This window comes from Octopus sinensis, unplaced genomic scaffold, assembly GCF_006345805.1.
Source record: "Octopus sinensis unplaced genomic scaffold, ASM634580v1 Contig18740, whole genome shotgun sequence".
NCBI lineage: Eukaryota > Metazoa > Mollusca > Cephalopoda > Octopoda > Octopodidae > Octopus > Octopus sinensis.
Genome location: NW_021835990.1, coordinates 285,903 through 300,100, shown reverse-complemented (window position 1 = coordinate 300,100; position 14,198 = coordinate 285,903). Strand labels below are relative to the sequence as shown.

The following is a 14,198-nucleotide window of genomic DNA, read 5'->3' as shown; positions in this document are numbered from 1 at the left end:
CTCGACTTACATGATGAAGTCCTTAAAACCTTCCCCCCCAAAAAAATTAAAAAAAAATTTTCTGCATTTTGGTTAAAATGAACAACTACAATGTCCTCGACTTACATGATGAAGTCCTTAAAACCTTCCCCCCCAAAAAAAATTAAAAAAAATTTTCTGCATTTTGGTTAAAATGAACAACTACAATGTCCTCGACTTACATGATGAGGTCCTTAAAACCTTCCCCCCAAAAAAAATTAAAAAAAAATTTTCTGCATTTTGGTTAAAATGAACAACTACAATGTCCTCGACTTACATGATGAAGTCCTTAAAACCTTCCCCCCCAAAAAAAATTAAAAAAAATTTTCTGCATTTTGGTTAAAATGAACAACTACAATGTCCTCGACTTACATGATGAAGTCCTTAAAACCTTCCCCCCCAAAAAAAATTAAAAAAAAATTTTCTGCATTTTGGTTAAAATGAACAACTACAATGTCCTCGACTTACATGATGAGGTCCTTAAAACCTTCCCCCCAAAAAAAATTAAAAAAAAATTTTCTGCATTTTGGTTAAAATGAACAACTACAATGTCCTCGACTTACATGATGAAGTCCTTAAAACCTTCCCCCCCAAAAAAAATTAAAAAAAAATTTTCTGCATTTTGGTTAAAATGAACAACTACAATGTCCTCGACTTACATGATGAAGTCCTTAAAACCTTCCCCCCCAAAAAAAATTAAAAAAAAATTTTCTGCATTTTGGTTAAAATGAACAACTACAATGTCCTCGACTTACATGATGAAGTCCTTAAAACCTTCCCCCCCAAAAAAAATTAAAAAAAAAATTTCTGCATTTTGGTTAAAATGAACAACTACAATGTCCTCGACTTACATGATGAAGTCCTTAAAACCTTCCCCCCAAAAAAATTAAAAAAAAATTTTCTGCATTTTGGTTAAAATGAACAACTACAATGTCCTCAACTTACATGATGAAGTCCTTAAAACCTTCCCCCCAAAAAAAATTAAAAAAAAATTTTCTGCATTTTGGTTAAATGAACAACTACAATGTCCTCGACTTACATGATGAAGTCCTTAAAACCTTCCCCCCCAAAAAATCAAAAAATTATTTTCTGCATTTTGATTAAAATGAACAACGCGAATGTCCTCGACATTCATGATGAGGTCCATTAAAACCTTCAAGGCAAAAATCTCACGTATTAAGAATATCCTTGATGAAAACGACAGCGAGAATATTAACAATGATGAACTCCCAATTATTCGCGATAAAGAAATTCAATTCATCCTATGTTTTTCTCTTTAAAATTAAATGCATATATCATTATCGACCATGAATCAAAATTAAAGCTATTATCATATTTGACTTTGACAGAATGTGCAATCACAGATTGCACGACTTTGAATAGAGTGTGCAATTAACAGATTTTGAAAAACCACTTTGATAGTTGAAACCAGATTAGCACAATCATTAACACAATTTACCACCAATTGACGCACGACCTTGAATAGAGTGTGCAATTAACTGATTTTGAAAAACACTTTGATAGTTGAAACCACATTAGCACAATCATTAACACAATTTACCACCAATTGACAGCGCAATCAGAAGAATTTGCGTAAAAATATTAGCTATTTAGTTAAGTTTTTCGTGAAGATAGAATTTATTTTCGGTATGCCTCTTTTCCTAAATTTTTTTATTATTCAAAAATAATTTTTTCAATAGATAACCGAAAGAGGGAAGACGACCTTAAGAAAAGAAGTTTTTCGTAAAGATAGAATTTATTTTCTGTATGCCTCTTTTTTCCTAATATTTTTTATTATTCAAAAATAATTTTTTAAATAGATAACCGAAGGAGGAAAAATGAAGCTGAAGAAAGATGGCTAACGTAATAGAGGCGACGATATTAACAGGTAAGTATTGAGGTGAGGATGTTTATATTCCACGAATTCCGATAATTTCTGATGAATTACCATTTAGATTTAAAAGGCTGCAATTTCCTTTGAGGATGAGTTTTGCAATGACAATAAACAAGGCCCAGGGACAGTCATTAAAGGTAGTTGGGTTATTTTTAGAGAGTGAGTGCTTTTCACATGGACAGCTGTATGTGGGATGCTCGAGGGTAGGCAGAAGAGAAAATTTATTCATATATGCCAAGGAAGGACGGACGACAAACATCGTTTATCAACAGGCGATAGAATAGGGTTACATTAAACCAGGTAGTTTTATACATCTACATAAACTTATAGTTGTTTGATGAAACAGGCCCTCCGCAGGAGCTAGGTCGCGGTGAGCGAAGCGAGCTGCCGAGCTAGTACTTTATAAAATTGACGGCAAAATATAATGCACTACGTAAAGACTTGTTTGTTCAAATTTCCGGAATTTTATTACTCTAAATTTACTTAAATTTTAAAATAAATTAAAACATTTGTAATATTATATAGCAAACAAATGTTATTTCAAAGAAAAGATTCTATAGACTATTTCAATGGTAAGCCCGTTACGGTTTTCATTGTCCGCTTCCACTAATTTCGTCAACTCTGTTCTTTTTCCCTCTTCTGACCAGTGCGAGTTGTTGGAATATGCGGCTGGTGTCAACGTGTGGGTTTCTCGGGGGCTTAAAGTCCCGGACATTCCGTCGGCTCAAAAGAACTGGGACAACATTTATTGTTCTCACATAATTGAAGATATCCGGTCACACGCCGATCAGTTTCAGTTGGCAAGCATTAATTGTGCTTGTCAACCGCATTCGGGAGATTAGTTGAATGCGTTACCGATCTCGTCAGCGAGCATGTTCCTGGACGACGAATCGGTCCGCATCGGAATCTGTTTACGGCTTGGCATAGAGATTTGCCAGCCGCACCATTGCAGATGTGAACAACTCATTGACAGGAGAGGTTTACACTCTCTCTTGTCGCCTCAGTGCCGGCAGGATCCCCAGGCACGCCTCATTGAATGACGTTGTGAAGCGCGCGCTTAACGCCGCTAGATTCAACATGCAATACCCCTTCTCCTTCACTCGTCAGGACTCCAATTCCTTCATCCGACAACTCTTTGCTGCCTGCCACGTCGGGGATTCCAATCCGCTCTGGTAGTGGACTTTTCCATGTCTTAGTGACTACCAATGGGACTACTCGGTCGGGCAGGACCGTCAGGGGAACCCTTCTCTTTGGGCTGGAATATACACCTCCATGTGGCAGTTGGTCATCATCCTTGTCCTCAAATTTGTGTTCACGGTGACCACGTTTGGACTGAAGGTGTTGTGTGGGCTCATTCGAAGGTGCCTGCTGGATTATTCATTCCCACGATTTGTGCGGGGGCCATAATGGGGCGAATCGTGGGCATAGGAGTGCAGCAGATTGCCCGGTTGGGGACTGTGGTCATTGTAGGACGTTCTACATCAACTCGACTTCTCTGGTGGCTGTGATCAACCCCGGAGTGTACGCGCTTGTGTGAGCTGCCGCCACACTTGGGGGGTCATCCGAATGACTGGTGTTATTGAGTATTTATAGTAGTGTCCCTGGTGTACGAGATGACTGGCGGGATTTCCTACATAATCCCCATAATAATGGCCACCATGACCAGCAAGTGGATTACTGACTGGTTAGGGAAGGAAGGGATGTAGGCACTGCTTTTATTTCATAGATACGACCGACACATCCACCTGAACGGCTTCCCCTTCCTCGACGGAAAGGACGAGATTTTCGAGAGTGGCACGGCCAATGACGTTCTCCACGCAATGTTTTGTTGGGCATTCACTCTCAGGGACAACTCGGCCAAACTGACTGTTATCGAGCAGAACAAAATGACCATTTCCGAAATCAGTATTCATTTCTCTCCATTTCAGAACAAATTCTCGAGGAAACGAACTACAACGGATTTCCAGTGGTCGTGTCCAGGCACTACAAAGTGTTGGCGGGGTTTGTTTATCGAAGAGACCTCGAATACGCACTGGATACACCTTCTACTTAATGATAGACCGATTGAATGGATTTTCCGACAGCATAATCGTCTATTTTTCTGGTCCTCGCCCGGAACATCACAAGTCGGTCAGACTCTCGTCATCCTCTACCAGGTCAGGTCTTTGGGCCAACCACAGAGTCCAATGACTGTGTTCGGGTCTATCCACATCACGTTGGAAATGTTCCAAAAGTTGGGAATCCGGCAAGTTTTGATTACCAAAAATAAGTGCGTATATGGTAAGACTGTCGTGTAGTGAGGTGGTGGGAATCATTACCAAAAAGGACTTTGTCACTATATCGGGGACCTCCGTCTGAGGAACAAACTTCTCAGAAGTTAATTTTTATTTAATAAAATTAATATACTTTCTATATGGCTACATTTAAGCATATGGCTAGAGATGTAGAGAAAGCAGCACTTACTAAAGAGCATCTTCTCATACTGGTTTTTGGTCCTCATTTTTGGAGGCCATCTTCTTGGTTGTCTTCGAGACATCTCTATTTCGGTGGTTTGGAGGGATTGGTCAACAAATCTGACAAGTATGCCGACAACGGCCACTTTTCTAATGGATCTTAACGCCTTTAAGGAAGATTGCAATAAATGTGCCATAAATATTTGACCTTGCGTATTTACACTGATAGTAAATGGTTGGGGACTTACACCAATTCGACATTCTCCTTGCAAAACGTGCAAAACTTCTTGATCAGTAAACACAAGCCAATTAAACTTTTTACTTGACGTCAAAAAGGCTAGTCTTAAACAAAACCTTTACTTAATTTTCAACTAAAATTAGACAATTTCCTCAAATATGTTCTTGTTCTATTCGATCAGGGCCATTTACTATCGCCTCATTTAATGTTAGAGGACTAGCAGCGAGTTCAAAAAGGTACACCCTGTACAAGGATCGTTATGAAATGGATGTATGTTGTCTTCAAGATACAAAAGTCGAGGGAGGATGACGTTTTCGGAAAATACCACCTAATGTACTAACGTCAGAGTGCCGACACTACAAAGAACATTACACAAGCGAAACAATAAATACTGTTTATTGGTAACGCAAACGTCCTATAACTAACTAACAAAAAGTAAATGGTTGGGGACTTAAATTAATGATGGCATTGTTCCTCAAGATAATCTTGCAGTTTTTAATTGTGACGTCATCCGGATTGAAGTCATTCACATGGTTTAGCTGACAAACTCCAATTCACTTTAATCAGTGAAGTTGGTCGTTCTTAATTCACTTGGATCATTTATTATTTAAAGGAGAAATTTAAAAAGGTAGGTGGAAATTTATTGCGCGCATGTACATGTACATCAAAACTTTTAAAGCTAGAAAGTTTGACTGAAGACAAGAAAATTTGTGCTTTGTGAATGCTCAAAGTTTAAAATTTTCTTTAAATACTAAATAAACAAATTGAGAGTTGAAGGGTATGCCAATATAGTTCGGGGAACAAACTAATAAATTACAAAGGAAAATCCCTGCCCGTCGCGCTTGCAGATCGAGACGTAGATTAATTTTTCACATATTATTAAATTTTGGACAAATTGTCAACACATTTGGCCAACACTTTTGAAAAATCATTCCTAAAAATTAACACTGAGATAACAGAATACACTATGATGAGGCGATGTGAACAACGACACGAGGAAAAATGGAAACATACAAAGAAACTCTCTTAGGAGATACAGAAGACATGATACGAAGAAAATCACTAGAAACTTTTGCGCTTAAAAGATTAAACAACGTATGGTTGAGAGGTAAACAAATTTCTGCGTCTTAAAAATCAAACTATACAATATGTTCGTAAAACCAGTCTTATTGTACAATTCCTCCTCTTGGGCACTCACAGTGCACGAAATGGAAAATCTGAATTTCTTCCATAGAATGCAGCTGAAATACATTCTAAAAATCTTTTGGCCAAAGCCCATATCAAACAAACATCTCTACTCCAATTACAATGTACATCCTTCGGACGAAGAAATAAGAAGTAATAGATGAGGCTTATTCGGTCACATCATAAAAATGGACAGGAAAACTCCAGCAAATCTCGCAATGGAACACCACTACGCTCCTCATCTGGGAACGACCTTCCGAGTAAGACCACGAATTAACGGGACTACGCTAAAAAGAAAAATGTTGAAGATCCTTTTATTTTACCGTGTTTACAACAACGCGGGAGCCGAAACCAAATTTATAAATTTTAATAAACAATAATTTTTTGATTTAATTTCCATTGGAAAATCATAAAAGAAAAAAGTGTTTTTCAAATTTTTAAACAAGTAGCTCACGCTTTTTTAAAAAATATCCAGGAAGTAATAAATAAAATTGGGTTTTAAGTTAAATAATTTCTCAATCTGTCCAGCGTCAATAGGACGAAATCTCTTGTCAAGCAATTTTCGAAGGCCTCCTTCTTGTCTCCAATCAACACCGTGTCGCTTGCCTCCGTGCAGGTCGCTGTGAAGGCAGCAGTGTCTGGTTAAAGGCTCTCCCTTCCATCGGGAACCTGGTGGACAAGAAATGCCTAAGAATCGCAATCTCCCTCCGTGTCGGGCGAAAAATCTGCCAGACGCACAAATGCCGTTGTGGGGGAACTGTTGACGAGTACGGTTTGCATCCCCTCGCTTGCCGGCGGAGTGCCGGTCGTGCCCCCAGTCACAGTGAACTCAACTCGATCATACAGAGAGCAAACCTTACTGCCTTCAGGAAGAAGGACAACGAAGTAAGACCCATCTCTGTGGGAAATGTTTTCCGGAAGGTCTCCACTAAGCTTCCCTGTCATGCCATTGTCCCTTGTTTGTCTCCAAACTTTCTGCCCGCTCACCTTGGTGTCAGCGTTTTCAATGGTTGCGAGGCCGCGGCCCATTCCATTCGTGAGCTGTTAAAATCTTCCGAGGAGTTTATCTAATGCTTTTAACTCCATCAGACGGGATCACTTACTGGAGTGCTGCCGCGAAATGGCTCCTTCTGCATACCCCCTCGTACATCTCGCTTACGCATCCACAAGCATACTTATGTTTGACGACGTTCCTATCACCTCGTCTACTGGGGTCCAGCAAGGCGATTCCCTGGGTCCTGTGCTTTTCGCCCTAGGCGTTAATGGCATCGCCCATTCTGTCCGATCCCCCGTAAACATTTAATACCTGGACGACGCAACTATTTGTGGTTCTCCCGAAGTGGTTTTTGATGACCTCTGGATTATCCTTCCATCCCTCTCGGCCATTGGCCTATCCATTAATGCAAATAAATCTGAAATTGTGAATATCCACCTTCAACAAAGTTTATTCTCTGCCGCCTCTTCTGTTTGCCGCAATATTTTTCCAGACGTTCGTATTGCCGAAAAGTTTAATCTATCCATCCTTGGGGCTCCTATGGGTATTCCGCTCTAGAAATTTTATTTTCAAAAAAATATCGAATCTCTCTAAAATGATCGAGAGCCTTAAAAACATCGACCCTCACGCTGCATTTTTCCTCCTGCGAAATTACTTTTCCGCCCCTAAGGTCCTTTATACGCTAAGATGTGCACCCTGTTTCCACAGAAGTGACCTCCTATCTGATTTCAATTACATCCTTAAGCTCAGTATGAGCTCCCTATTCAATCTTGCTTTCGACAATTCTGGCTGGTCTCAGGCGACTTTACCTGTGCGCTGGGGTGGCCTTGTCTGAGATTCTGTTCCGATTTGGCCCTTCCGGCTTATCTGTCCTCTCATTCTGCCTCCCGCACTCTCTCAGACATCGTTCTTCGAAACCTTCACTAACGGAAAGTCTACAGATTTTGTTGCGGCAGGTCTCTTATGAAAGGCCCGGTTTGACTTGAGGCGGCCTGAGTCCGAGCACTATCAGCGCCAGTGGGATGGCTTAACTACATTCCCCTTCGAGCAGAGAAAATCCCTTATATGGGATTCAAAGAGTTTAGGGATCTTGATGAAGTGATTGAAAAAAGAGGGAAAAACCCCTCTGTTTGCTTTGCCTCAAAACACTTGCAGCAGATAGTATGAGGCCATGCAAATTAAGAAGACATTTTGAAACGATGCATTCTGAACATGTCCATAAGTCTGAAGAATTTTTTAAAAGAAAATTAGAAGAGTTTGATAACCAAACGAAATCGTTAAAAAAACTTGTTTCTGTCTCTTCAAATGCTTTACTAGCATCGTACAAAGTTTCTTACAGGATTGCAAAATGCAAGAAACCGCACAATATCGGAGAAACTCTAGTTTTGCCAGCAGCTATCGATATGGTTGAAGCAATGTTTGGCGAATCCTATGCAAAACAATTACAGCAAATACCGCTTGCTGATAACACAGTCGCTAGAAGAATTGATGACATATCTGAAGATCTTTGTGATCAGTTGGTTTCTCGACTACGTAACTGTAAATTTGCTATACAAGTTGATGAGGGAGCTGACATAAATAAAAATGCACATTTAATTGCATATGTCAGACTAGCTCAGCAGTTCGCTTCGCTCACTGCGAGCTAGCTCCTGCGGAGGCCCTGCTCGCTACGCTCGCAGTTTCCTTAAATAACTATAAATTTATGTAGATATATAAATGCGACCTGCTTTGATATAACCTTATTCTAAGGCCTGTGGATAAACGATGTTTGCAGTCCGTCCATCCTTGGCAAATATAAATAAATTTCTCTTCTACCTACCCTTGAGCACCCCACATACAGCTGGCCATGTGAAAAGCACTCGTTCTCTAAAAATAAGCCTACTACCTTTAAAGACTGTCCCTGGGCCTTGTTTATTGTCATAGCAAAACTTATCTTCAGCGGAAATTGTAGTCTCTTAAATCTATCGCAGGCCCTTTCATGGTCCATAATAACGTCGACCGATTTATATATTCTTTCTCTGCCAGGGATTTTCATTAATAAATCTAAATTTATATTAAGTACCTCATCATTAAGTGGAGCTAATATAGCTCGTTCACGCAGCCAGTCGAAATTCACGTAGTGTTCAGATAGTTCGGAATAGACGGCATTCAATAATTCTTCTGCTGTTTCTACGAAAATACATAATTCTTCCGGTAGCCTAATTTTCTGGTCGTGCATTTCTGAAGTGATTGCCCCATTTCCAATATCTAGAAGGATTTGTGGGAATATGCTATTAACGCCTTGTAAATGTGCATGTACATTTACATCTAAGCTTACCTTTTTCATGTGTGTCCACAAATATGACGATTTGAGGCAGGCATTCAATTCATCCGCAGGCGTCCCTCTTTGAATAATTGGCAGCGTCTGTCTAAAATCACCTGCCAATACAACTAATGCTCCCCCAAACAAATGGTCGCTACAATTCTTGATATCTCTATATGTTCGGTCAACTGCTTGAATGCGCCTTTATGAGCCATCGTACATTCATCCCAAACAATTAACCTAGAATGCATAATTCTATTACCCGTAGTTGAGTCTAACAGCAGTCCTGACCTTGTTCAGCTGTTGTCTAAGTTCCCTCACCATTTAAGCACATCTTCCCTCGTTTCTCTTTTTTGTTATATGGTTCATATTCTCTTGTTTGTTAACATTCTCAGATCTCTCTTTATAGGACATTCTTATGATTTTGTAAACGCGAATCAGTAATTTATATTAAATTTTCTACGTAAATTTATTTAGTGAAATTTATGTAAAGTGTATTATCCAATCAAAGCCATTATACTTAATTGCCTCTATGTTTAAAGGAATTGAAACTTTAGCATAATCGAACTTGTCTGTTTCGGTAAAGAAAATGATAATCAGCTTCATCTTTGTAGTATTATAAGGAAAAAAATTAAAGCCTGTTAAATCAAGGAGATTTAAATATAGGCAAATTGAAATTTACATGACTAATTTAAATTTTATTTGCCTCTATCTTTTAAGAAATCTAAACAGTAGCATAATCGAATTTGTCAGTTTCGGCAGTTAAAAAGAATCAATTATGTAAATCTCTAATAATTTTTGCTTTTTCCTTTTTAGTGGTTTTCAAAATCTGATAATTGCACAGTCTATTCATGGTCGATAACAATTAGAGCTTTTATTTTATTTTTTTAACGAAAATTTAACAAAAAAGAATTTATGTCATCGAAAAAAGATAGCTAAGCTAATTAATGGCCTCACGAGGCTTGAAGGTTGTGGAGGACCTCATCATGTGAGTCGAGGACTTTCTTGTCGTTCATTTTAACAAAAACGCAGAAAATATTTTTTTAATTTTTGGGCTTGAAGGTTTTGGGGGACCACATCATGTGAGTCGAGGACTTTCTTGTTGTTCATTTAACAAAAACGCAGAAAATAATTTTTTTTAAATTTTTTGGCTTGAAGGTTTTGAGGGACCACATCATGTGAGTCGAGGACTTTCTTGTTGTTCATTTTAACAAAAACGCAGAAAATAATTTTTTTTAATTTTTTGGCTTGAAGGTTTTGAGGGACCACATCATGTGAGTCGAGGACTTTCTTGTTGTTCATTTTAACAAAAACGCAGAAAATAATTTTTTTTAATTTTTTGGCTTGAAGGTTTTGGGGGACCACATCATGTGAGTCGAGGACTTTCTTGTTGTTCATTTTAACAAAAACGCAGAAAATAATTTTTTTTAATTTTTTGGCTTGAAGGTTTTGGGGGACCACATCATGTGAGTCGAGGACTTTCTTGTTGTTCATTTTAACAAAAACGCAGAAAATAATTTTTTTAATTTTTTACCTTGAAGGTTTTGGGGGACCACATCATGTGAGTCGAGGACTTTCTTGTTGTTCATTTTAACAAAAACGCAGAAAATAATTTTTTTAATTTTTGGCTTGAAGGTTTTGGGGGACCACATCATGTGAGTCGAGGACTTTCTTGTTGTTCATTTTAACAAAAACGCAGAAAATAATTTTTTTTAATTTTTTGGCTTGAAGGTTTTGGGGGACCACATCATGTGAGTCGAGGACTTTCTTGTTGTTCATTTTAACAAAAACGCAGAAAATAATTTTTTTTAATTTTTTGGCTTGAAGGTTTTGGGGGACCACATCATGTGAGTCGAGGACTTTCTTGTTGTTTATTTTAACAAAAACGCAGAAAATAATTTTTTTAATTTTTTGGCTTGAAAGTTTTGGGGGACCACATCATGTGAGTCGAGGACTTTCTTGTTGTTCATTTTAACAAAAACGCAGAAAATAATTTTTTTATTGATCTGGTTTGTAACAATTTGAATGTGGGTGTGCACAGACAGACAGACAGACAGACAGACACACAGACAGACAGACAGACACACACCATACCATTTTATTATTAAGATATGCTGAAGAAAGTACAATAATAGAAGATCTATTATTCTGCAAACCATTTCCTGGAAGGAGCACGGCCAATGAAATTTTTAATATAATTGATACTTTTTTTGAAGAAAATAACATAGAATGGATCAATTGTGTTGGACTTTGTACAGACGGAGCACAGTCAATGTCAGGAAATAAATCTGGTCTTCAAGCTCTTGTAAAAAACAGAGCACCAGAAATTATCTGGACGCACTGCATGCTGCACAGATCAGCACTTGTCTCAAAGAATATGAGTCCAGAACTGAACGATATTTTTGCGCAAATTACAAAAGTTATAAACTACATAAAACACAGTCCTTTAAGAGCTAAGCTTTTTGCAAAGCTGTGTGAAGATATGGATTCAAAATATACATCGCTTTTATACTATTGTGAGGTACGCTGGCTATCTCGTGCAAAAGTGATTAGAAGGGTGTTTGAACTCAAAGATCAAGTTGCAGATTTTCTTGATGAAAATGATATTGAAGATGCAAAGTTGTTCAGGGATGATGACTTTATTGTCAAATTTGCCTATTTAGTTGACATTTTTGGGAAATTGAGTATATTGAATAAATCAATGCAGGGACCACAACTACATTTATTCTCTCAAAAGGACAAAATAAAAGCATTTATGAAAAAATTGGTATTATGGAAATCAAATATACAAAAAAATATCTATGACATGTTTCCACTTTTAAACACCTTTTGCGCCATAGTGAACATTGAAGCAAACAAAGACATATTTGCTGAACATTTGGATTGTTTGTTGAAGCATTTTGCTCACTATTTTAAAGATCTCGACTGTAAAATGTTCGAATGGATACAGAATCCATTTATTGATGAAGAAGATAATCAATTTGCATTGACAACTTTTGAAAAAGAAAAATTGATAGAATTGTCATGCGATACATTATTGAAACAAAAATTTGAGAGAGAACCGCTAATTTCTTTTTGGTTGAATGTAAGAACGGAATATGAAATTTTGTCGAATAAAGCAATGAAAGTTTTGTTGCCATTTGCTACTTCATATTTGGCTAAAAATGGAAAGCCTTTTTCTGATGCAGTGTTAATAAAAGAATGTATAAGGCAAACAGTAGAAGAGTTATGCCCGGAAAAAGAAAATGTATTTAAAAATATAAGTCTTGGAGCAAATACAATTGCACGACGAATCGAGGATATTAATTGCAACTTATTGGGACAAATTGCAACCAAGGCAATAAATTTTGAATATTATTCAATGTTTAAATCTTTTTTTGTTATTCTGTCTTCTTAGTCGTGATTAAAAAATTAGGAACATTATTAAATCTAATTGATTTTACACTATGGCCCACGGTCATCTACCAAATATTCTATCCGTCCCGCCTTGTCAAAAGTTTGAGACCCCTGTTTTAGATGATTCAAATGATTGTGCTATTTCAGAGCAAATGGAAGATTCATTTGATTGTTCAACTTGAGAGAGCGTCGAAAATTGGTTTTGGTTAATCAAGAGGATCGAATTTAAAGCTGTGCATTCCATATTATTCAAATGTCTAGATGACCAGAATGTCGATATAGAAACGTCAAGTGGGTGGCTTTCAGTATAAATGTTTCTCCCAGAAATAAAACACAATATTGCCTACTGCAGGACAAAAATCTGTTCTTTTCAACCAAGGGAGCATTGTGCAATCATTGTATGAGAAGCAAAAAACGGTTGGGCATTTGGCAACAAAAGTTTAATCCAACAAACCAGATATTTTCGTCTATGACAAAACTAAACAAAAGATAACCCTAATCGACGTTGGCATCACTTCCAAAACCGCCTCAAACAAGTCGAAAGCGAGAAATTTCATAATATAATATGCTCGCAAACGAACTTTCAATACATTATGATGCAAAGGTAAAGATTATCCCGGTTGTCTTGGATGGCGTTGCTTCGAAATACTTCAAATTAAATAGTCTAGTAACTAGACTTCTTGTTTAAAAAGTGTAATTTCCACCACATCGAATGTTAATGTGAGTTATAAAGTGAAAATAACAGGATTATAGTTAGAGACACGTTTTGAAATTTTTCGTGAACTTGAAAAAGAATTTATCGTTTTTCGATCACCATTCATTGCAAATATTACAGATCTTGCAGCTAACTTACAATTGGAAATTATTGATTTGAAATATGACTCAGATATGAAAAATAAATTTACCATGGTGGGCTTAGACACCTTTTATAAATATCTCTTGCCGAAGTATCCCAACTTAACAGCCTTAGCTGCGAAAATCTTGTCAATGTTTGCAAGTAAATATCTAAGTGAACAACTTTTCTTTTAAACATAAACAAAACAAAATTTCGATCAAGGCTCACCCACACTCATTTAAGTGATATTCTAAGATTGACGGTAACTCAGGATTTCACTCCAGATATTGACGCTATTATAAAGAAAAAAAGAATAACACATTTATAACTTAGATGAAAATATTGAGGCATCGTTAGAAACGAATAACACTATTTTTAATTTTTTGTCCACAGATATGGATTCACCGTATTTTAAAAGAATGAATAAAAAGATGGGAGTGCACAGATCGAAGTATGATTTTGAAGAAGGGAATGACGTATAATTAATTAGTAACATTATAGGTTCGAATATTAAAAGATTATGGAACAAATCCATCATTAAAACTAAGCAGATTTGAATCCCCATATGAAGAAAAGGAAACAGTGAAAGAAGGTCGCTGCATGTGATCTCGCATAAAGGGATAAACAAAATAGAATTTCTCTGCCTTCAAAACTACTTTATTATAGAAAGTAGCGTTATAAGAAAAGTTATTACTGAATGTGAGATATGTAAGTTTTCCCTCCCTCTTAAAGTTGTCCTTTTTAAATAACATCTTAGACTTCATCCGGGGGTCAATTCTCGTTATCGTTCCCCTGCCCGTGAGGCAACGAGTACTTCTGGCACGACACAGTTGAAAAAAAATGGGGATCTCTTACCTTCCTTCCAGTCTTAGCGTGGCGTTAT

At 37.3% G+C, this 14,198-nt stretch overlaps 1 protein-coding gene across 1 annotated transcript; it reads left to right on the top strand.

Annotated features, from left to right (window-relative positions):
- The first annotated feature begins 7,981 nt into the window (after positions 1-7,981).
- On the top strand, positions 7,982-13,797 carry LOC115231575 (SCAN domain-containing protein 3-like). Its single transcript, XM_029801567.1, has 4 exons — positions 7,982-8,315; positions 11,301-11,600; positions 13,316-13,477; positions 13,709-13,797. Exons 1-4 carry the CDS (start codon positions 7,982-7,984, stop codon positions 13,795-13,797), a joined length of 885 nt encoding a protein of 294 aa, XP_029657427.1.
- Positions 13,798-14,198: the final 401 nt, after the last annotated feature.